Source organism: Spermophilus citellus (assembly GCF_964194105.1).
Source record: "Spermophilus citellus genome assembly, chromosome: 2".
In the NCBI taxonomy this organism is placed as follows: Eukaryota; Metazoa; Chordata; class Mammalia; order Rodentia; family Sciuridae; genus Spermophilus; species Spermophilus citellus.
In genome coordinates this window covers 226,110,446-226,134,623 of record NC_138183.1, presented here as the reverse complement: position 1 = coordinate 226,134,623, position 24,178 = coordinate 226,110,446, and the positions used below count along the sequence as shown (strand labels likewise).

At 43.6% G+C, this 24,178-nt stretch overlaps 1 protein-coding gene across 4 annotated transcripts; it reads left to right on the top strand.

The window, feature by feature from the left end:
* The first annotated feature begins 1,312 nt into the window (after positions 1-1,312).
* Positions 1,313-23,255, top strand: CD59 (CD59 molecule (CD59 blood group)). 4 transcript variants are annotated; one of them, XM_081279991.1, is made up of 5 exons: positions 1,314-1,481; positions 2,024-2,099; positions 10,849-10,933; positions 14,832-14,933; positions 21,014-23,255. In XM_081279991.1, exons 3-5 carry the CDS (start codon positions 10,867-10,869, stop codon positions 21,238-21,240), a joined length of 396 nt encoding a protein of 131 aa, XP_081136117.1. In that variant the 5' UTR covers positions 1,314-1,481; positions 2,024-2,099; positions 10,849-10,866; the 3' UTR covers positions 21,241-23,255. The 4 variants fall into 4 exon arrangements, with proteins under 4 accessions (XP_081136118.1, XP_081136117.1, XP_081136116.1 ...); XM_081279992.1 differs by lacking the exon at positions 2,024-2,099 and having other exon boundaries at positions 1,313-1,481; XM_081279990.1 differs by lacking the exon at positions 1,314-1,481 and having other exon boundaries at positions 1,661-2,099.
* Positions 23,256-24,178: the final 923 nt, after the last annotated feature.

Genomic DNA, 24,178 nt, shown 5'->3' with positions numbered 1-24,178 from the left:
ATTTCATCTCACTCCAGTCAGAATGGCAGCTATCAAGAATACAAACAATAAGTGTTGGCGAGGATGTGGGGAAAAGCACACTCATACACTGCTGGTGGGACTGCAAATTGGTACAGCCAATGTGGAAAGAAGTATGGAGATTCCTTAGAGAACCTGGAATGGAACTACCATTTGACCCAGCTATCCCTCTCCTTGGTTTACACTTACTTAAAGCACTTAAAAAACAGCATACTACAGGGACACAGCCACATCAATGTTTATAGCAGCACAATTCACAATAGCTAAATTGTGGCACCAACCTAGATGCCCTTCAGTGGATGAATGGATAGGGAAAATTTGGTATATATACACAATGGAACATTACTCAGCATTAAAAGAGAATAAAATTATGGCATTTGCAGGTAAATGGATGAAGTTGGAGAATATAACGCTAAGTGAAGCAAGCCAATCCCCCCCAAAAAACCAAAGGCCAAATATTTTCTTTGATATGAGGACACAGAGGTATAATGGTGATGGGTTGCTGGGGAGCATGGGAGGAATGGAGGAACTTTAGATAGGGGAGAGGGGAGGGAGGGGAAAGGAGGGGATAGGAAAGGTGGTGGAATGAGTTAGACATTATTACCCTAAGTATAAGACACCAATGGTGTGAAAATATTCTGTGTACAATCAGCGTCTTGGAAAATTGTGCTCTATATGTATAATACGAAATAAATTACATTCTGCCATCATGTATAACAAATCAGAATAAAAAAATTTTTTTGAAAGGCTACCTTTCAGGTGTGCTCAGATGGAGTGTTGAAATTCACTTGTGAATTTGGGGAGATAGTCACTTCCTAGTGCTTCTCATGACATCTCCTTCCTATGGAGAACAGGTCATCTGGTTCTCTGCCTCCAGGTTAGGGGAGAGGGAGAAGAAGCAAAAAGAAAAACATGTCCCTTTTAAAATAAGCAGCACGAGCTTTATTCAAAAGGTAAAGTGGACTCCTGTTACAGTTCTAAACTGTAAGTTTCTTACTAAACCCAGAGCAGAATTTTGTCCAGGTTCCTAGCAAGACGATAGGCATCCATGGGGCTGTGGTTGAGGAACTTGGGAGTCTGAAAGCAGGAGGGAGCCTCAGGGCTAAGTCCCAGACAGGTCACGTGGGAACAAGGCAGGAGCAGTTTGAATACAAACACCTTTTGGAAAACATTGATATATTTATAAACTTTTTTTTTTTAGTGGGGGGCGGGGATCCGAAGTCTTTTGGAGTATCTTGCATTTATTTTCGGTAACAAAACCCAAGAGGCAGCTCAGAACTTGGGTCCCCCGGGGTCTGAAACGTTAGTTGAGACCCGGCGGCAGCGCTCGCTCGTCCCGGGAAGGAGGCGGTCACCGAGCCCGGCCCGGAGCGGGTGGAGGCGGGGCCGGGCCTGGCCCGCCCAGCAGCGCCGCGGAGTACTCAGGCCGCGCTGGCTGCAGCCTCCTCGCCGCGGCGACTCTGGTAAGCCCCGGCCGTGCCCGCTGTCCTCCGTCCCCGGTGCGCAGCCCCCGCGGGTGTGCCCGCTGTCCTGTGCCCCGGCTTTCCGCTGGGCAGTGCGTCAGAAGGGCGCGTGGTGAGGGGGTGGCCCCTGTTTACCAACCAGAAAGGCCTGGGTGGGACACCAAGAAAGAGCAGGGTGTGGCACCAAAAGGGCGGGGTGGGCGGAGCTGCGGGACCTCGATCCGAAACTCCCAGCAGCCCGCCCGCTGATCCCTTTGGGATCCTGAGCACCCGTCCTGACCTTTACCTCCAGAGAAGCTCTGGCCGTGTAGAGAGGAGGATCCCCGAATCAGCCTCCGCGCGAGCAATGCCCTTTTCTTCCCTTGGAGGTTGAATTTTGGAACTGCACAGGAGACACCTTTGTTTTCCCAGATCTGCTCAGCTGCACCCCCTTTAGAGCCAGAAGGTCGAATTTTTGACAAAACCGTAGGGAGTGCCGTTCCCGGAGAACAGGTGCTCCCTAGGAAATTGCCGCAAGCTATTTAACCTCATTTTCTCATCAGTGAAACTGTGGACCTCGCTTCATATGGTGGTGGCAAGGACTAAGTGAGATCGCAGAAAGGCCCAGCCTGGTATCTGGTAATTGTGGCAATTTTTTTCAGGTTTCCCTGTGATCTCTCAGCAGTTTTTCAGATTCCCCACTGGAGGGAATTTACTGCCTCGAAGAAAGCACACAAATCTCTGTCAGGGAGGTGGCAACATTTGCCCCAATATGGCCATTTATAGTTGGTGGGTAATTTATAATGGGGAGGCAAGGAGGAGGAGTTCCTCAGTACAAACCCAACTTTCCTGAAATTTGTGGCATGTACTTTGATAGTGAAGAGTAGAAACTTTGCTCTAAGGAAAACATTTCCTTCTGCTGAGAGGTTTGGAAGATAAAAGATGGATTTTTAGGGTGGGAGGACCTGGATGAGAGACCAGAGATTTGAGTTCCTGGAACAAATTATAGGGGTACCCTGGTATGGGAAACTGCAGATTTGTGTGCTTTCAGGTCTGAGGTGGCTCTTTCTGGCCCTTTGCGTGGCTGGGAGGGGCTTTTCCATTATGATGGTGCTTTTTTTTTTTCCCTCTCCCTGTTGATGTCATTAGTGTTTTGAACTGAACTGATCTTGGGGTGCCTCAGCATGTTTGGCAATAGCATGTCCAAGGTTTTAAGGACACAGATGTTTTAGGTCCCTGACACTACTAACCCCAGGTTCTGTTAAGCCCCTTGTGAGTTACCAGACTCTGATGAGTAGAGGTAAGATGAATCCAATGTGGCTTTGCAACTTTCCTGTCACCCTAGGATAGGTAATTTCACACCCACACTACCCCCCCCCTCTGGGAGGGGGCTTGTATTAATTTCCTATAAAATGAGGACATCAGGAGTTTTAGAATCTGTCTAATCTTGAAGATCATCAGGCCCAGGCTCCCAGGAGAGTAACTGTACTTGTGGGTGACAGTGAATCCTACAGAAATTTCAAATGTTAAAATTTGAGGGGAGTTCAAAACATTACATAGTTCTTAATATATCATATTTCACAGTTTGATTCAAGTGGGTTATGAACTCCCATTTTTACTCCGTATACAGATTGCTGTATCACATCAGTTACACTTCCATTGATTTACATATTGCCATTCTAGTGTCTGATGTACTCTGCTATCTATCCTATTCTCTACTATCCCCCTCCCCTCCTCTCCCCTCCCCATTTCTCTCTCTACCCCTCTACTGTAAATCATTTCTTCCACTTGTATTGAACGACCAACAATAAAAAAAAAAATTAAATAAAAAAAAAAGAAGAGGAAGAGAATGAGAGCCGAGCCAGCACATGTGCTATCTCACATTGTGATGTTTTCTGTTGTGTTTTGACCCAGAAAAAAGGCCCTCGCCAGGCAGCAAAGCAAATGCCAGAGACAGGCTCTTATTTCTTGCTTATTTTATACACTTGTACTTCCAGAACTGTGAGCTAAATAAACCCCTCTTCTTTTTAAAAATAAATAAATAAATAAATAAATAAATAAAAGTAAAACAACTAAAAAAAAAAATTTGAGGGGAGAAGAGGATTCTTTCCTTTATATCCTTCAACTGAATGTATTTCAGAAGCTGAACTCGGTAGTCTCCCACCACAGAGTTATGATTCTGAGCTCAGATCTCAGTTTAAATAGTGGTCCACCGCTTTTCAGTAATGAGGTTGCTATGTTAGTTTTCCTTTTCTTGCACAGCCTAGGCGGTTCTGGAATTCAAGCCACCCTCCCACCCCTGCCTCCCAAGTAGCTGAGGCTATGGGAGTAGCTGGGACTACAGGAGTATCCCGCACGTCTGATTTATATTGGTATTTCCTGGCTTCGGAAACAAAATTACAAGTTTAGCAGCTTAAAAAAATACAGACTTATTAACCTTGCTGTTCTGTCCTCTATCTAGAGTCTGATACAGGTGGCACTGGGGGCCAAAGTGGGGCAGCAGCCTGTGCTCCTTTCTGAATCAAAATGATGTGGTGGGGAGACTTCTGAATTCAGCTTCTGAAGTACGTGCTTGCACACTCAGGTTACTGGCAAATACAATCCTTGTGAGAGGGGGACAGGTCTGGTTTCCTTTCTGGGTGTGTGTTAAGGATCAGTCAGTTTCCAGAGGTCACCTGTATGCCTTGGCGTGGAAGCTTTCCTGTCTTAAGTTAACAAGAGGGAGTTGAGTTCATCTCTCCTCCCTCTTTTTCTGTTGTCACATTTTCTGACAGAATCTGTTGTATCCTCTCTGACTTTGAATGATCCTATGATTATATTGGGCCCCCTGGGTAACCTAGAATAATCTCTATAATCTTAATCTCATCTAACAGCCACTTGCCATGTAAAGCTGCCTCTAGTCACAGATTAGAAATGCAGACATCTTTGGGGGCAAGAGGTAGTATTCTGAATACCACAATTGTGTCAACTGGCTCTCTTCCAGCCTCAGTTTCTTATAACTGGAGCAGAGATTACATTTACTTTATAGCATTGTTGTGAAGATTAACTCCGTAACTATGGCAAGAGTCCTCAGCATAGCAATTGACCTATAATATTTGCTCACTACATAGAAGTTAACACAGAAACAAGGACTTGCCAAATAGCTTGCATTTGGTAACATATTGCATTCAATGGTGTGATCACATGCAGCCTGAAGAGAAGAAATTCTTCATTATTTAATCAGAATCAGCAGCTCCTTTTACAGCCCTGCTGGGACACCCTATATAAAGTAGTCTCGCCCTTGCACTAGGTCACTGTAGCCTAGTGGTTTCTAGTGTGAATTCTGGCCCAGCACCTTGGAACCGGTTAGAAATGCATCTTCCTGGGTGCTACACTAGACCTACTGATCCCAGGTATAGGGTGGGGTGGGGTCTGTCAATCTGTGATTTGGATGTTCAGTGAAATTGACAACTAGTATTGTAACCCCCACCCCTTTATTTTCTTCCTTTTGTCCCTCATTGGTGCCCACCCCTACTAGAGTATAAGGCTCTGACCTTGATCAACAGCAATAGCCAGAACCCAGCACGCACCTGCACACACACAGTGGGCTCACGAATTACTATTGAAGGGATGACCAGGAGGCAGAGGTCAAGACTGAACCTACTCCCTAGTACTAAATATACCAACCTGTGGATGCCTTCATTCCATCACTGAATCATTATTTATTCATTCATTCATTTATTTTGGGGATACCAGGAATTGAATCAGGGGTACTCGACCTGAGCCATATCCCCAGCCCTATTTATATTTATTTAGAGACAGGGTCTCACTGAGTTACTTAGCACCTCGCTCTTGCTGAGGCTGGCTTTGATCTCACAATCCTTCTGCCTCAGCCCCCCTCCCCCACGAACTGGGATTACAGGTGTTCACCACCACACCTAGCACTAAATTGTTATTTAAAGCATTAAGTGCTTTCGGCTCAAGCATCTCTGGGTTGCTTATGTATATACAAATTAGGTAAACACATACAATTTTAATGATATGTTCAGATATGTTTGTGTTATTTGCTATTTGTGGCACTGGATGGTCAGTGCCACATTTTTGTTTTCCCATTTAAAACAATGGGCTTTGGGGCTGGGGATGTGCCTTAAGCGGTAGTGCGCTCGCCTGGCATGCGTGCGGCCCGGGTTCGATTCTCAGCACCACATACAAATAAAGATGTGTCCGCCGAAAACTAAAAAATAAATATTAAAAAAATTCTCTCTCTCTCTCTCTCTCTCTCTCTCTCTCTCTCTCTCTCTCTCTCTCTCTCCTCTCTCTCTCTCTCTCTCTCTCTCTCTCAAAAAAAAAAATTAAATAAAACAATACAATGGGCTGTAGGCTCACACTATATTTTCTACCTAAATACCCCAAACATTTGTTACTCAAAACATTTTCAGTAAGGGATGCCCATATTCGTAAATCATCTTGCCACTGTTTAGTTTCCCCTTGCATTTCAGGTTGGTGGAAATAAATAATTGTCAAGTAGTTTTTATTATAGAATGAGAGTCTTCAGTCCTTGGGCAATCTGGTTTTTGCCTCTTACTGTCTTCTGTAGGAATCTTTATTGCAGCATCTCTAATCTGCTACCTCTGCTGCCTGAGTCTTTCCAACTGATAGGAAGCTTTTTACATTCCATCAAGAGAATTGCCTTCCAGATGTGCTGACCACCCTGGCATGTAGCAGGGCAGATAGGGCAAACAGCTGATGTTCAATAAATCCAAAATGCTTCCCTTGTTGATCCTAATTTTGTCTTTGGAAATTACATGGAGCCAGATGCCGTGGCACAATCCCAGCAAATTGGGAGGCTGAGGCAGGAGGATCGTGAGTTCAAAGCCAGCCTCAACAAAAGCAGGGTGCTAAGAACACAATGATATAAAAAGATATAAAACTAAATAAAATACAAACTAGGGCTGGGGATATGGCTCCGTATTTGAGTGCCCCTGAGTTCAATCCTCTCACCTCCTCACCCCCCATAAAAAAAGAATCTTCCTCAGCAGTTTGGAGTCAGTAACTCTCTCTGGTACACTTTCTCAAATAGAACACAGTCTTGGTTCCTTCCACCATTTCTCCTGGCTTTTGTCTGTTTTGCTATTCTGTAAAACTGGAAGAAATTCAGAAATGTAGCATCTTGACTAAAATATTATTTCCAGGTCAAGTCTGAGCCAGGACAGAGTGAACTCCAGGGTTGTGTGTACATTCGTCTATTTGTCTCTGAAACTGACACAGGGCATTATAATCTGGGTTGAGTTTTTTAAACCTTCACATCTTATTTTTGTATTCTGTCCTCACATAAAATCATTATTGACCACTTTACAAATTAGGAACTGAGGGAAAGGATTTGACTGTTTCAAGGTTGTGTAATTGGAAGCAAAGCAATATTATAATATAGGTGTCACTTTTAGGAAAGACTAGAAAATCACCCAGGTCCTCATTTTTTACAAATATGGTCTGTTATATTTCAGATCTAGAAAACACACACACACACACACACACACACACACACACACAAACTTGGTTTTTAATCTTAGACAGTTTTGAGAGCCTGTATATATTATTTCATACCTAATCAGGCAGAGTAGTAGAAAAATGAAGCTAAGAAACCAGCAATGAAATGATGCATAAGTACATTAAAGTAATTCTCTTGTTTTGAGAGATTTTGTATAAAAAATATTTGGTGTTAGAAAAAAGAAAAGTTAAGCAGGAACAAACTGCTCCTAACTGTACCACTCTATTAAACATCTTCCAAAATATTCAGAAGAATTGATACATTATTCCAAACATTTTTTTTTATGCAGGGGTATGTGTGTGTATGTGTGTGTGTGTGTGTGTGTGTGTGTGTGTGTGTGTGTGTAAATAGATAGATATAAATATGTTTAAAAGAAAAAGTAATAAATTATAGCTATTTTTAAACTGGATCAAACCTTGTAAGCACCTTCCATTCCAGGAATTCTTCATGCCTCTGTGTATTCAACCCCATAGGTTGGACTTTTGCTCTTTTAAACAATGTTTAACTTTGTTATTTGCTTATTCCTGTGATGAAAAGCCCATTTCCATTGCCCGTTAAGGAATTTTCTTTAGAGTCAAGTACCCAGAAAAATGTGTCCTTATACATAAGGCTGGCTTAAAGTGTGATCTGCAACCCCAAAATGGTATTTTTCAATAGACGTCCCATCTTATTCTGAGGACCCCAGTCAGAATACCTTTGGGCTGTTTTTGAGAATTGTCTACCCTCAGAGGAAAAAGACGTGTCACTGTCTTATTTGGGGATTGTCAGTAGTGCATTCTTTGGAAGGACTAAGCCTTTTTGGGAATAATATCAATATTATTAGAATAGTTATGTCAGTATTATTAGAATAGTCCGTAGGAATGGACACACTGTTATTACTGAGTCTTGATGTTTTTAGAAAAGGGAGAAGTTGACACCTTCTGGGTGGATATTAATAGCACTTCTGGTTTAGCCACCATATTATCTACACTTAACTTATGGGTGCCTTTTTTTTTTTTAAATAATGGAGGGTATTTTAGATTAGGGAGGAGGTTCAAACCATCAAATTGAGTTTTTGTTTTCTTTTAAATTCTGAAATGGATTTACCGAAAGATAGTTGATATGGCACTATTAAAAGGGCATCTGGACTGGGGTTGTGGCTCAGTGGTAGAGCACTCGCCCAGCATGTGGGAGGCACACCACATAAAAATGAAAAAAAAAAATAAAGATATTGTGACCAACTACAACCAAAAAATATTTTTTTTAAAAAAAGGGAAACATCTGCAACGTGTGTATTTTCCTGGTACTTTTGATGATAAAACTAATACTTGGTTTCTTATAGACTATTCAGGGGATGGGTGACAAAAGGTAAAGGATCATAAAGAAAAAGTCACAAATAATCCTGTTTAATGGTACCTGCTGTCAACATCTTGGGATGTTTATAAAATCGCTTTAACCAATCAGCTGTTCCCTTTTCTGTCTCCCCACCAGCACACATGCCATACGGCCATGCTGCTCTGGGAAACCCATGTTAGTAGTGCTGAATAAAGACCCGGCCTTTTGATCTGAATAGCACAGTCCTGGCATCAACACCACCCTGGCCACTTCCTTCTTCTGCCATCTTTGCCTTCCTGCAGCCTCGGCATGGAAGCAGCTCCAGTGACTACTAGCTAGTTATTGCAGAGTCCAAGCTAAGGCTTCACACTCCCCTTACAACCCAGAAACCTGAAGCCTGCCTTAGGTTTGGGGCTTCCATCTGGAGAGCCATTTGGAGAGTTTATCTTGCTTCTTCGACCAGTGCTACCCTCTGTCTACCCGCCACTTCACCCTCCAGGACTCCCTCCCTTCTGATTTCTTCTTCCTGATAATCTCATGATTTCTCAGTAATACCAGTAGTGTCTGCTGCTTTTGGAGTGCCTTCTCTGGCCAGGTATCGTGCTGTGAAGCATGTATAACTGTCCCCATGGAGCTCCCAAGTAACATACAGCAAATAAGTGGCAGAGCCAGAACTGTTCAAGGCATGGTTCAAAAGCCTCCAGAGTAGTCTCAGAAGCCACACCCTTGACAAGTTCACAGTCTTGTTCCTGGCTCTCTTCTCAGGCCAGTGTTTTCTAAAGCACTTTATCATGACTTTGTCATAGAAAGGTTCTGGGTAAGGGATCCAGTGTGTTATCACAGTGCTACTTATGTCCAAGACCTAGAGCTAGCAGGTCCAGCGACCTGACACCTTGCTGGTGCCTAACCCAAGTAAGGAGGCTCCTTCCCTCCTACTCTGATGGGAATCCTGACCTAGCACCTATTCTGAACTTTTAGAAAGTGCCTGAAGTGCTTTTGCTCTTTGGGGACCTTGGATCCATACCCCTATCTCTTGGGTGCCTTGACTAACCTGAGTCTATAAATCTTTCTACCCGGAAACCCCAGAGCATGGGGAACCAAGCAGGAAGCTGGCAGGGTGCCAAGGGAGCTGGAGGAAGTTCCACTTGTAAGGAAAGGCCTGGCCCTGGTTGTCCTTGACACCCTCACTCTTTTTTTTTTTTTTTTTAAAGATAGAGAAGAGAGAGAGAATTTTTTAATATTTATTTTTCAGTTTTCGGTGGACACAACATCTTTATTTTTATGTGCTGCTGAGGATCGAACCCAGCACCCTGCGCATGCCAGGCGAGCACGCTACCCCTTGAGCCACATCCCCAGCCCAACACCCTCACTCTTGAGCATGACTCAGCGTTTTCTTTTGTGGCTATCACCAGACCCTGCCCTGTCCAGCTTCTCAGTCCTCCACTGGCCTTCATCTACCACTTCCTGCATAGCACTGTCCTTCAAAGATGTGAGAGATTATGGTCCAAAAGCTTTAGGGACCGCTGCCTTCCTGACCCAGAGGAGGGCAGGTGACTCTCCCCACCAAGGCCCCATCTGTCTGCCAGACCTATCGGGCTTAGGGGAGTAGAATGTACAGCACCTTCACTTACAGCATCTGTCACCTCCTTACTTCAGGATAGGCCCAGGGGTAAAGGGGTGGTGTTGGGAGAGTTCTTAAATCTGCTACCAAAAAGCTTTACACTTAGGCCAGTCTAAAAAGCTGTTGTGCCTTGTTTTCCTTATTGACTGAAAAGAGGGCTCAAAGCACTCAGCCTTCCCTTCTCAGATGATGCTTCCTGCTTTATTAGTCACTTATGTAATGAGGACTAGTCACTGAGGTTGCCCAGACCCTCTCTTTGCATCCCCAGGGGGAACAAGGACGTGTCCCCATGGCATCTGTTAGGGTGGGGAGCCACAGCTTCCATGTATGCTAAGCCTTTGCCACCTGTTCTGCTGCTGAACACATGCTGCTGCCTCCTGGGGATATTCTTGGTCCTCTTTACTTAGTGGCTTGGTCTGGCCCTCCAGCTCAGCCAGCAGGTTGGGGTGGTGCCAGCAGAGCAGGAACTGCAGTTGTCATATTCGTTAGTTTTCTGGTATTTTCACTGGACAGAGCAACCTTCTGGACAAGAGAGTAGTATTCCCACTGCGTGGTAAGGAACACTGAGGCTTGTAGGAACTGGGTTTATTCGAGGGTACATGCTAGCTTAGGTTAGAGCTGGGGTGGGGTCCAGCTATTCCTGACTGAGCCCAGTGAGCTTGGATTCCCCCATAGCTGCCCCTTTGCCCAAGTCGGGCAGCATTTTTCCAGTGAGCTGAGGTCTTGGGGAGGGAGAAGAGGTCCAGTACTGCCCTACCCAAGAGGACCCCTGGGTTCATGGCATCCTAGACTGGAAGTTTCCTGGTATTGGTCTGTTAGCACCTTCCCATTTTTCCTGAGGCCCCTTTGACCTTGTGCTCTTGGTTTTGAGATAACCAGCAGCCACTCGTTGTTCCATAACAACTCTTCTTGTCCTTTCCTTACAGACTCTGTGGACCATCACCATGAGAAGCAGAGGAGGACTCACCCTCCTCGGAGTCCTGTTCATTCCGGTTGTCCTCTGCCACTCAGGTGAGTGGTGGAGTCTTTGGACACAGATACACGCCATCCTGCCTGCCTTGGTCCTGAATTTTCTTCCTCTTAGGCCTCTGGGAGATGAAACTGACACGACTGGCCTCAGTTTCCACCCCAGTCCCTCTTCCAGGCCTGGCTTTCGTTTTTCTGCCTCCAGGGTTACAGGTCTGAGGTTTTATGACACCTCCTTCCTAAGCTGTGACCTTGCTGTCAGTGGGACACCTTCCTGAGTTACAGCCCGTCCTGAGTTACAGGGCTGATTTTTTCTGGGCAGGGGAACTGAACAGCTTAGGTTTCACCGAAGCCTATGGTTTCTCACCACAAGCTACCTGAGGATTGCAGTGGAAGCCTGCCTTATAGTGCTGGGCAAGTCCCTTCAGGTCCTTCCCACTGTCCCCAGAGCCTTTTGAGCTCAATCCTCCACTCTGTGGCTTCTCCTTAGCAACAGTGATGATAATCATAGTGAGAGCAGCAGCTAAAGCTTAGAGCACTTCCGTGCTGATCAGTCTGCCAGTCATGGTCCTTGTATTTACGTGTTTAACCCTCATGTCAACCCAATGGAGTAAGTACTGTGTTATCCCTGTTTGACAAATGACAAGATTGAGACTCAAAGAGAAGAAATAACTTGTTAAAGAACACCCAGAAGTGTTTCACCAGATGTGAACCCTGGGTGCCTGTCTTCACACCTATTCCAGGCCCCCCTCCTGGGATGCCTATTCTCCTGGGCTGCCCCTTTCTGAACCACCCTTCCCCTGGTTCCTGGAGGAAGTTGGCCTGAGTCTTCTGTAATAGAACAATGGTGCCACTTGGTTTTATTTCATCATAAGGATCAAACGTTCTTCCTGCCTGTATCCTGTTGGTACAGCATCCTGGCCACTACTGTTGCCTTTCCTTCTGGGGTTGGGGTGGAAGGGAGAAAAATAAGTAGCAATACAATGAATAATAAAAAAATAAAAAGGTCTCTGCAGCGTTGGGTGTATTCGTAGCTACCACATATTGACGGCTTACTGTACACTAGGATCCAGGACAAAGCCTACCTCATCTGATCTCCCCAGCCCTCCATGAGGGGCCGTGCTCTTGTGCTAATTGGACAGTGGAGGAGACTGCAGCAGGAGAAGTAATTTGCCCAAGGACACACCTGACTGCTCTCTCCCTTTCTGAGAAAAAAAAGAGAAGTCAGGATTCCCCTCCTCACCCACCTTCCTCATCACCTCTCGTAAGGAGGTTATAATGTGGTCCCCCTGTGAAACAGCATGGTGTTCCTTCCTCAGTTCTTCTACCCAGTGTATTGCCTGTAATTACGATAGTAATTGGAATGTGAAGTTCACCCACACACACGGGAGAGAGAGAGAAGAAGAGAAAGAAGAAGAAAAAGGGAGACAGACAGAGAGAAGGGAGGGGGGAGAGAGAGTGCCCTTGCTGTTGCCCAAGACACTGTGAAACCTTGGGGGAACTTTTGTGACACAGGCCATTATGTCATAAGCAGAAACATCTCTCGGGCAGAAAATGACATTTGATCCTTACAGTGAAGCAAATCAAGTAGCACAAAGGTGCCTGTTGTTACAGAGGTTGAGACATAGGACAACTTCCTTTAGGAATCAGGGGAAAATGTCCCAGGACCGAGTGGCCCTGAGGGTCAAATCCCGTCTGCCTTTGGTTAGAAGTCAGAATATCAGACCATCCACTAATTACTTGTCTTTGATCCCGGTTTTCCCCCCACCGTGTCCCCTTCTTGTCCCACTCGGGACAATTAGAAGAACGTCTTGGTTAAACCAAACTTGGGTGTTAGAACTGGTGGCCTGAGTCTGCGTCTCAGTTCCATTACCTAGCAGCTGTGTGACTTTGGGTGGGCTAGTTGACATCTTAGTCATAGATTTCTCTTGCAATATGGAGTTGAAGTCCCTTGACAGCTTCATCTTATAACAATTCTATGAAGGGCCTAATGCATAAGTGCACAGACATTTGGACATTAGATGAATACATTAGATATGCAAATTTCTGCCCTGCAGAAATTCCAAATATGGGCCTCAACCCCTAACTAAAGGTTTGTCAAGAAGCCAAATAAGCTCTGGTTCCAGCCAGGATGAGATTGACACCTATGGGTGATCTTTTAAAATGGCCCTCAGACAGCCAGATTAATACCACACCTTCCCTCTTCCAGCTCTTTGGGTCTTCCATTCTTTTTTTTGTTGTTGTTGTTCCAGGGATTGAACTCAGGGGCACTTAACCACTGAGCCACATCCCCAGCCCTATTTTGTGTCTTACTAGAGACAGGGTCTCACTGAGTTGCTTAGTGCCTCTCTGTTGCTGAGGCTGACTTTGAACTCAAAATTCTCCTACCTCAGGCTCCAGAGCCGCTGGGAAGACAGGCGTGTGCCACTGTGCCCGGTTCTATTCTTTCTTCTCATGTGTACATACACATCGGGCACAAGGAAGAGACTATGAGAAATGGTGTTCTCGTGCCTTCTATTATACTTCTCCACTCGCCTAGGTATGGCCAGTGCTGCCCCTGGGGAAGAGTGGGCAGAGCAGTCTGATGGAGCCCTGCCTACAGGGTTGGGGGCCTGCTCTAGCTCTGCTGCTTTGAGGCTGAGTGTCCTTGTCCTTAGTTGGGTCACTTCCCCTCTCCAATCATCTGCAAACCTAGAGGGAGGAGTTTTTTACACTGATATTTCAAGGGGTTTATCTGGAACCTTCCCAAACCACAGGATCTCCTGTGGGTGGGATTTCACACCTGTAAAAGCAGATTTGACCATTTAAGATGCTGTAGAGAGCTTGACTCTTCACTGTCTCAGGCAGTGAGGACCCACTTTCTATTGGACTTCTGGAAAAATCTCCTCATTCCCTGGAGATGACCTTAGAACTAGAAGTCAGCTCTCGGGCTCCAAAACCCACCCCGGTTTAATCCTAACATTCTTCTGTGAAATTTTACACATTTCATCTTTGAAAATGTCTTTTTACAGGTAGCCACCACTAAATACTGAAGTCATAGCAGAAGCCGCATAGTGGCAGGAAGGTCATTCTCTCTGGTACTAGAGAAGGGCGTATCCACATGACTCAGGAAGATTTCCTTTTGACTCTGGATTCCTCAGCTTCTCCCCATTACAAATGTTGACTGTGACTCCTCCTCTTCTTCTTTTTTTTTGGGGGGGGGGTCACTTTTGTGATAAAAATAGAGAAGGAAAAATAACCCAGGAAAACCCAAGGTTTAGCTGGCAAAGATGAGTCCTAAGAACCTGAGGTGGAGCAATATTGTTTTTTGAATTAGGCAGTGGGGCAGTGGCCTGTCATGTAAGCTGACCTCCATTTCCAGTGTGTCTGTTGTGACCTGCTGCCCCATGCACAAGGGTTTAGTGTGCAGCTGCTGTATTGCCCATGACCATGTGTACTACTGGCCCTGGGTTAGTACCTTAGTAGGGAACAGGTCAGTGATCATACCCTATCCCAGAGGTTGTCCCACTTTCTATAAAGGGCCAGGCAGTAAATATTTAAGGCTTTGCAGGTTAAGAGACAAAATCAAGTATATTATGTGGGCTCTTATATAAGTAACAAGAAAGGAAACAAAAAATATTGATGTACAAAATTCACAATGTAATAATTGACTGCAAATATATACTGTATGTTTGCTAATGAGAGGAATAGAATATTTTTAGGGAGGATCATGAACAACCATTTGTTTCCTCCAAAGTAGGTTGTTGATCATGAAATCCTGGTCTGGGTGGTTACCTTGTGGTTCATGATGGAGGCCGATTGTTCATGATGGAGGCCGATTGTCAGGGAGGAAAAGTGCTGAGCTCACTCTGTACTTGTGGTGGTAGAAACCTCTGCCTTACTTTTATTGGGTGAAGTCAGTATTGGTGTAACAGGTCCTGACAGGTTTTCTTTCTGATTGTAGAGTTTGCCCTGCAGTGCTACAGCTGTGTTGACCCTGTTTCCTTCTGCAATGAAACCACCCGCTGTCATTTAGACTTGGATGCGTGTGCCATTGTTAAGGCTGGTAAGAGCTTCCCATTCCCTGTCTCCAAAGTGCAGTGAACCCATGGGAGCCTGACCAACGTGTGCCTCTCTTATTATTCAGCTCCTATTCAACAAGTAAAGTTCTCAATGATTGTCACCAGCTATAGATAAGACTTTTTTAAGCATTTGCCATATATTTTTTTATTGAATACTTCTCATCTACCTCTCAGGATGATCTTTTATCCTCATTTAATCAATGAGGAGACTGAGGCTCAGTTTAAGTAATGGATTAAAGTCAAGTAACCAAGTCAGGATTTGAACAAGGAAATTCATCTGATTCCTAAATTTGTGCTTTTAAACCATGATACTGTGCTGCCTCCAAAATTTTTGAAAACCTCTGAGTGGCCAAAATCCCAAACACTGACAACATCAGATGTTGGCAAGGATGGGGGAGAAACAGCAGCTCTCATTCATTGCTAGTGTGAATGCAGAATGGTCCAACCATGGATTATAGCTTGGCAGTGTCTTATAAGAGCACCATTTTGATTCAGCAATCTCATTCTTTATTCAAATGGATTGAAAACTTATACCCACATAAAAATATGCCTGTGGAGATTTACAACAGCTTAACTGATAATAGCCAAAACTTGGAAGCAGCCAAGAAGTCTTATAGTAGATGAATAGATAAACTGTGTTACATTCAGACATTAGAATTTTATTCAGCATTAAAAAGAGATGCGTTATCAAGTCATGGAAAGACACAGAGGAATCTTAAATGTATTACTAAGTGAAGGAAGCCAACCTGAAAAATCTACGTTCTATCTGATTCTAGCGACATGACATTCTGGAAAAGATGAAACTATGGAAACAATAAGAAGGTCAGTGGCTGCGAGGGGTTATAGCAAAAGGAGGGATGAACAGGGGAAGTACAGAGGATTTTCAGAGCAATGAACTACTCTGTATGATAATGGATACATGTCATTATGTATTTTTCAAAACCCACAGAATTTATGCAATTGTTAGGATATTGTTTGTCCCCCACCAACAAGATCCATGTATTGGAAGCTGAGCCTTCAGTATGACAATGTTGGGTGGGACCTTTAAGGGGTGGGGCCTAATACAGAATCCCTTGGGCAGTTGGGTAGGAGCCTTCAAAAGGAATTAAAGTAGCTCTCATGTAGTTCTTATGAGAGAGTTATTATAAATTAGCTGAGCCTGGCCCCACCCAGATCTCTGTCCTCCTTTTTCGAGATAGGAACCTTTCTCCCACCCATGCCCCTACCATGATGTGATGCCACCCTCCTTTAGGCCCTCACCAGCAGCCCAACCAATGAGGAGGCCCAGTCTTCACTTTGAACCTCTTGAGTTGTAAGCTGTATAAACTCCTTTATAAAGTTAGCCGATGTCAGGCATCTCATTAAAGTAGGGAAACAGACCAATACAATACACAACACCAGGAATAAACCCTAACGTAAATTGTGGACTTTGGGCAACAATGATGAGTCCATGTATGTTCATCACTCATAACAAGTGCTGTCACACCAGTTGGGTTGTCGCTAGTGGGGAGGTTGTGTTTGGGTCACAGTTTTCTCTCTATTTTCTGCCCAGTTTTGTTGTGAACTTAAAAGTGATCAAAGGAATGCAATTTATATTTTCTTTAAAGGTCATGTAAATCTCAAACATTTTTCTTCTTCTCATAAACATAAGTCCCAAAACTTGAGCCAGACATGTAATAACCAAAAGTTTTTTGAAATACGGTCATTCCTCCATATCTGTGAGTTTCTCCTCTGGGGAGTCAACCAACCACAGATCAGAACTATTTGAAAACAATCTTGTCTACACTAACTATGTACATACTTTTTTCTTGTCATTATTCCCTAAACAATACAGTATAATGCTATTCTCATATTAGGCATTATAAGTGATCTAGAGATACAGGAGGGTGTGCATGGGTTATATGCAGATACTACCCCATTTTATGTATGGGACTTGCACATTCTCAGATTTGGGGGTCTTCCAGGGGTCCTGGGACCTCATTTTCCCCCACAGCTGTAGAATGGGAATGTTTACCTTCAGGGTTACTGGAGCAGTTAGAAGAGAGAATGAATATGATAGTACTGGGCAAAGTCTAGAAGAGAGTCAGGCATTGGATGCTAACTCAGCCACCACTCAGTGGCCTCCCGACAGTAGTAACCCTGTTAAATGTACTTAGAGTCTTAGAGGATGATGACAGTACCCTGAATAAGGGCCACACCTAGAGGTGCTTAAGACAGAAACTATTGCTTTCAGTAAGTTTGAATCAAGTCTTTAAGAGTGGGGAGGTTGTGCAAGCAGAGAGAGCTTCTAATGCCGTGAGGCTGATAGAATCCACTTGACTTTGGGCAGTTCTGATGTGGTTTATCATTCACATGTGATAATTCGAGTGCTTGGCACGCCGCAGGATGCATAGTAAGTGATTAATTGGTAGCAATTATTAAGAAATTGCTCTCTGTTCTCCTCAAGCTATTAGGCTTCTCTAATTAAAATCATGGCAACTTTAATGCTTTTGAAGCTCCGATACTTAATTACTATTACATAAAGCAGTATCTTGTCCTATTGAACAATAGCCTCTCCTGTAATATTGGAAGCATCTACTTTAATAGGTATGACTCAAGCAAATAGAGCCATTTTGGGAATGATGGCTAGCTTCTGCTTCTGGACTAAGAGATCATTAAAATCCAATCCCAGTACCCATCCTCCCTGAGGAAGAGGGCAGGACAGTTTATATATGCCTGCAGTTATGAACTTAGAGATGTTTTGTAAAATAGATAAAATAGTTACACATCTTAAATAAGGAAATGGGCACTAGCACAGAAGATAAGAAAATGATTCTGGGGCAAAGATGATACCTTATTATATGTACAAATCCCTAGTATCTGGCACACAATCTGACACAAGGACACTGTTTTATTGGGACAGGAGAATATATCATAATACCTCTTTCTCAACTAATACATTTTTTTTCATTCAACATGCTTTTTATGAATATTTTTCATCATATATATTTCTGCCCTTAGTTTCCTACAATGCCCATGGATATTTTTCTAAAAGTGGGACTATCATGGTGTATGCTTATGGAAATTTTTCCTATACTACTGAGTAGTCTAATGATTTTAAGTGAAGTTTAAAATATTTTAAAAATAAGTCATTCATATGATAAATTTAAAAAATCTTGTTTCCTGTAGAAATGTAAATGAAGACTACTCTTCCATGAGGGTAACATTGGACTCATTCCAAATAAAAAATATTGCATTTACCCCATGCATAAATACTTCATTTATGCAAGTGGATATTCTACATACTCTTCCACATCTATGTTCTTCTTCTTCTTTTTTGAGATATTCATATGCCACAAACTGTGCATTTTAAAATGTACAATTCAGTAGCTTCTAGCATATTTACAAGGTTGTGCATCTATCACCACTGTTTAATGCTAGGATACTTTCATCACCCCCAAAAGAAACCCCTTACCTTATTAGCAGTCACTTTCCATTCCTCCCTCCCACATCCCTGCCAGCTACTCATTTACTTTTTGTCTTTGTACATTTGCCTGTTTGGGGCACTTATGTAAATGGAACCATAGAGTATTGTCCTTTGTCACTGGCTTCTTTTACTAAGCCTTATATTTTCAAGGTTCACCCATATTAGAGCAGCTATCAGTATGTCACTTCCTGATATGGCCAAATATATATAACATTTAAGCATAAGCTCTTGTGTGAGCATAGCTTTCCATTCTCCTGGTTATTTAGACTCAGGAGTAGAATTGCTTGATCATATGATAACTCAATATCGAGGAAGAGCCAAACTTTCCCAAGGTCTCTGTACCATGTTACATTCCCTCCCGCCATGTCTGAGGGTTCTAGATTCTCCATTTACTAGCCAACACTTGTTGTTTTCTTGATTGTCTTGATCTTATCCTCCTGGAAGGTATGAAGTGATATCTCATTGTGATATTTCTTTTTTCTTTTCTTTTAATATTTATTTTTTAGTTATAGGTGGACACAATATCTTTTATTTTATATTCATGTGGTGCTGAGGCTCGAACCCGGTACCTCATGCATGTTAGGCGAGCATTCTACCTCTGAGCCACAACTCCAGCCCCTGATTTTGGTTTTCTGAATGACTTATGATGTTGGACATCGTTTCATGTGCTTATTGCCTATATTTGTATGTCTTCTTTGGAGAAATGTCTATTTGTTGCCTATATTTCCATTGGCATGTTGGGTTTTTATTCTGGAGTTATAAAGCATTTGAAGAAATTATGAAAGAATTTCATACCATGGTATTCCATGCAGATAAGGAATGACACAGGCCTGTAAGTTTGGTATGGAAACAGCCTGAGTTAAAAACAAAACACACACGAAAAAACTACTTTCCTCCTCCCCCAGCTCTGTGCTTCTGCTAAAAGCTAGATGTTTTATATATTCTGGCTACTAAATTCTTATCACTTAATTTACAAACATTTCCTCTCTTCCTGCATGTTGTCTTTATTTTTTCAATAATGCCTTTTGAAGCACAAAGTTTTTAAACTTTGACGTAGTCCGGTGTATCTATTTTTCTGAATCCTTTTTTTAAAAGTTGAAATGTGTTTTATTTTTAGACAACCTAATGACATTTTTTTTTTCACTTTCAGAATCAAGGAAGGGCTGACATCAGCCCCATTTGGCTTAATTCCTGATGTTGTGTAGCTAATAAGCAGCAGCCAATTTGGTCAAAGTCAAGTTTGTTAACATTTTCCATTTCTAAAGCATCCATAAAGAAAATCATGCATGGGGTCACCCACTCCTCACTGTAGCCTGAGGGAGCAAACCTTCCATCTAGATTCAAGTTTTTACCAATAAAGATGGGGTAGTTTTGAAATAAGCAGGAATGTGCTGGATTTGTTCTGCACCTCCTGTCATAAAAGGTTTTACTCTGGCTGGGCGAGGTGGTATACACCTGTAATCCCAGAGGCTCGGGAGACTGAAGCAGGAGGATCGCAAGTTCAAAGCCAGCCTCAGCAAAAGTGAGACACTAAGCAACTCAGTGAGACTCTGTCTCTAAATAAAATACAAAATAGGGCTGGGGGTGTGGCTCGGTGGTTGAGTGAGTACTTGCCCTCCTCCCTCAAAAAAAAAAAAAAAAGGTTTTACTCTTTCTGGTCTGTTCTTCAAATTTACCTTTGATGGATTTCATGTGATCTCTGATGTACTTCTCATAGGCCTCTTCTGTGAGGCTGGTTTCCAGCAAGTGATAGTTCATGATACATCAACCCCAGAGATAGCAGTGCATAGGTACCTTCACCCTTTGAGCCTTCAGTAGAAACCTTTCGGCCAAAAAGAGACTCACCAGTGCCAACCTCTGTCCCTCTTGCTGTCTCATCTTCCACCCTCAAGCACAGCCTGCACAGCCTGTCTGCAGTCCCCTAGACAGGGTAAATGTCTGAGGCACCTCATCACTACCTGCTGTGGTGACTGAAGGGAGATGTTGGTGATACCAGCTTTTATCTTGGGGAGGAGGGAAGTTGGTCTTTTGTGATTTGTTTTAAACTCAGGCACTTGTTGTGCCCCAACAGGCCTGTGTTATTCCTTATCTGCATGGAGCACCTCTGTATGAAATCCTTTCATAATTTCTTCAAACACTCTTTAATTAGCAGACTCTTTGTTTTTCAGCTTCTTCTTGCTATATGGATAGTACTTCAGGGACCATTCCTGAGCTTCTATTGTTTACCTTTTGTACATCATAACCTTTTTACTTCATAGGGTAAACTCTAAAAGTGGAATTGCTGAATCAAAAGGGATTTTGTTTAAAATCCTGGTAGATAATACCAAATTTCTCTCCTAAATATATAAATGCCTAAATGTGTAAATACGCTCTCCTCCCCCCTCTTCCCCACCCCTTCCATCCCACTCATCTCCACTGGCTCTGACAAGATGGGTCTTATGGAAGAGTTCTCAGTCCCTCTTACGCCCCAGCTGTGAGGACCCTTTTTGACTAGATCTAATTCCACAGAGTGAGTTCCCAGCAGTAGAATGGAGGGTTCAAGGGCAGATTCAGAACTCTACACAGTTGATTTCTTACCCCGTGTGTGTCTTCCCACAGGGCCACGAATATATCACCAGTGCTGGAAGTATAAGGATTGCACTTTTGAAGAGTTTTCTAAAAGATTAGGAGAGCCTGAGCTAACATATAGATGCTGCCAGGAGAAGCTGTGTAACCGCGACTTCGAAAAACCAGTAAAAGGAAAAGGGGGGACGGTCACCTTATCAGGGAAAACCATACTGGTGGTGCCGCTGGTTCTGGTCACATCCTGGAACTGTTTTCTCTGATTCAACACCAGGAAGGATTCTGCAGGCTGTTCCCTTCTCTATCTTTCCCATTTCCTGGCAGCTGCCCTCCAAAGCCTTTATTCTTTTTCAACTGGATCCTGCTGGGAAGGAATAAAATTGTCCGTCCTGAAACAGTTTGGATAAAAGAAAGGAACTCCAAGAGACTTGTGCTCAGGGGAGGTGCACTTGACAGAGGTTTGAGTGAAGCATGTGCAACTCTGTAGGTCACATGCTCCTGCCTCTGCTCTTGGGAGAACCAGCTGTGTGGGGATAGTTTATGTGGGTTCTTAGCAACCCTTAGGTATTTCCCTCTGGTTCCTTGGGAAATAGCATGAGCAGTACTTTCAGGGGACAGGGGGATTCTTTTGAAGACTCCCCGTCACAGGAAATGCTTCTGTAAACCTCACAGCTCCTGTGTTGCCAAGTAGGCACGCTGAATATTCTAGATGTTGGCTGTCAATAAGAAGCAATGAGATTTTTTTTTCTTTTTCTTTCTTTTTTTTTTTTTATTTGTTAAGGATCAAACCAGGGGCCTCTCGCATGTTAGGCAAGTGCTCTACCAGTGAGCTACCTCCCCGCTGCCAGAGCAATGAGGTACTTAATGCAGAAAGAGCGGGATCACGGCTCTGTTCTCAGCTAGAAGACATATGGCAGGGACTGGGTAAGATTCCTAGATGGCAGGGTGTACAAACACAGGCTTTGTCTTTAGAGAGAATTGGGGAATTTGAGGTTTTCCATGTGTATAAATTTTGTGTGGGCATTGTTGTCTTTCACTAGAAAGATTTAATTGCCTTAATGAGTATTTAAGCTCTATTTCCTCCTTTTTCACCCTGCTTGGAAAAGTGGGATATCTTGACCTTGCCACATGTAATTTAAGAATAAACGTTCTATTCCACACCACATGGCTGGGAGTACTAAGTATGCCTATTTTAACTGTTACTGTTAGGAAGACGTGTGTGTGTGTGTGTGTGTGTGTGCGCGCGCGCACATATGTGTGTGTGCTCATGCATGTATGGAATGCATGCAATGGGAATAGTCTTTGGGGCTGCCATGTGTTAGAGTCTGTAAACAAGTCAGGATGGCGCCTGCCATGTTGCCAGGGGAATGTTAGAGTCCATAAACAAGTCTGGATGGCGCCTGGAAAAATGCCAGAGGGAGTGGTTTGTGAAGTAACGCCAGCGAGCCATTAAGTGTGGAGATTCCTTATTGGTTGACTGATGTATCTAGTTTATGCTAATTAAGATAAGCTGTGCGGAATGTATAAATATCGCTCCTGTCCTTAAATAAACGGCTCCCACTCCTGCTGTATCAATATACACAAGTTCCTCTTCACCCCCCCCCCCATTATTTTGCCCAGCCAGCTGGGCTGTGGCAGATGGTGGCCCATTATGGGGAGCCCCGGGGCACTCGGGGGTAAGTTGACGGGGAAAAAAAGCTGCCCGTCCACAGATAGGACGGGAGCAAATATGCTTGTCCCTAGGCAGATAGGGCAAGAGGAAAAATGGCCATTTTGAGAAAATGGAGAAGATTGATACAGTATGTTTGTGTCTTGTTTTGTCTTGAAATGTTGTATTGTCTTTGTGATGAGAATATGGAAGGGGTGAGAAGTAAATTACTAAGGGAAGGAGGCACCCCAGTGGAACCAAGAATAGTTAGGGCATGTGTTGACGGAAGCCCAGGAACTCTAGTCAGAAAGAAAAAGAAAGTTCAGAAGAAGAAGGATTATCAGGAAAAAAGTTGCAGCAAAAGGCTATTACTGAATACTTTTCGTTACCCGAGGGTATATGAATTGGAGCATCGGCTGCCACGTGTGCAACCCAGTCATGGCGCAGCAAGGACCTTCCAAGCCCCCCCCCCCCCAGCGGGAAGGCTTATTTCAAATGTAAATAACCTTGAGATGGGCTGGGGATGTGGCTCAAGCGGTAGCACGCTCGCCTGGCATGCGTGCGGCCCGGCCCGGGTTCGATCCTCAGCACCACATACCAACAAAGATGTTGTGTTCGCCGAGAACTAAATAATAAATATTAAAAATTCTCTCACTCTCTCTCCTCTCTCACTCTCTCTTTAAAAAAAATTCTCTCTCTCTCTCTCTCTCTCTCTCTCTCTCTCTCTCTCCTCTCTCACTCTCTCTTTAAAAAAAAAAAAACCTTGAGATAATGTACTAAATTGTTCAGAAGGTTTTTTCTTAGTGGAATGCTACAGGATTTTCCTTAGCCATCCGGAGTTCCTGCTTTCATCCCAGTGCCGGTGAAAACGAAAGTGGAAGAATTTCCAGTGTTGCTGAGAACCAAATCAAGCTAGCTGCCTGCAGAACTTATCTGGACTGTGATTTAAGCTAGCTGCCTGCAGAACTTACCTGGACTGTGATTTACCTGGACTGTGAGTTAATCTATTGAGACACTGCTTTACCTGGACTGAGACAACAAACTGTAATCTACAACAAATTGTAACTCGGTATCTTTGCTAACGGTGTCATTGCTGGTATAATTTTTCCAAGGGCTTCTGCATGGAGCCATCAATTGGCTTGGTATTGTGGCATTTTGTATCCTCCCTTTCTGTTTGTAGCAGGTTATTTATGGTGTTTCTGTAAAAACCACTATGGTCGTTATTTAAATTAAACAAAAGGGGGAAATGTTAGAGTCTGTAAACAAGTCAGGATGGTGCCTGGCAAATGTTAGAGTCCACAAACAAGTCTGGATGGCGCCTGGCAAAATGCCAGAGGGAGTGGTTTGTGAAGTAACGCCAGCGAGCCATTAAGTGTAGAGATTCCTTATTGGTTGACTGATGTATCTAGTTTATGTTAATTAGATAAGCTGTGTGGAATGTATAAATATCCCTCTGGTCCTACAATAAATGGCTCCCACTCCTGCTGTATCAATGTATACAACTTCTTCGTCACCCCCCGGCTATTTTGCTGCAGCCGGACTGCAGCAGCCAT

Excerpts from the sequence above, each read along its gene's own strand:
- CD59 (XM_081279992.1), top strand. The coding sequence starts at position 10,867 with ATGAGAAGCAGAGGAGGACTCACCCTCCTCGGAGTCCTGTTCATTCCG. Across the intron at positions 10,934-14,831 it reads GGTTGTCCTCTGCCACTCAG|AGTTTGCCCTGCAGTGCTAC; the intron begins GTGAGTGGTGGA and ends TTCTGATTGTAG. Across the intron at positions 14,934-21,013 it reads GTGTGCCATTGTTAAGGCTG|GGCCACGAATATATCACCAG; the intron begins GTAAGAGCTTCC and ends GTCTTCCCACAG.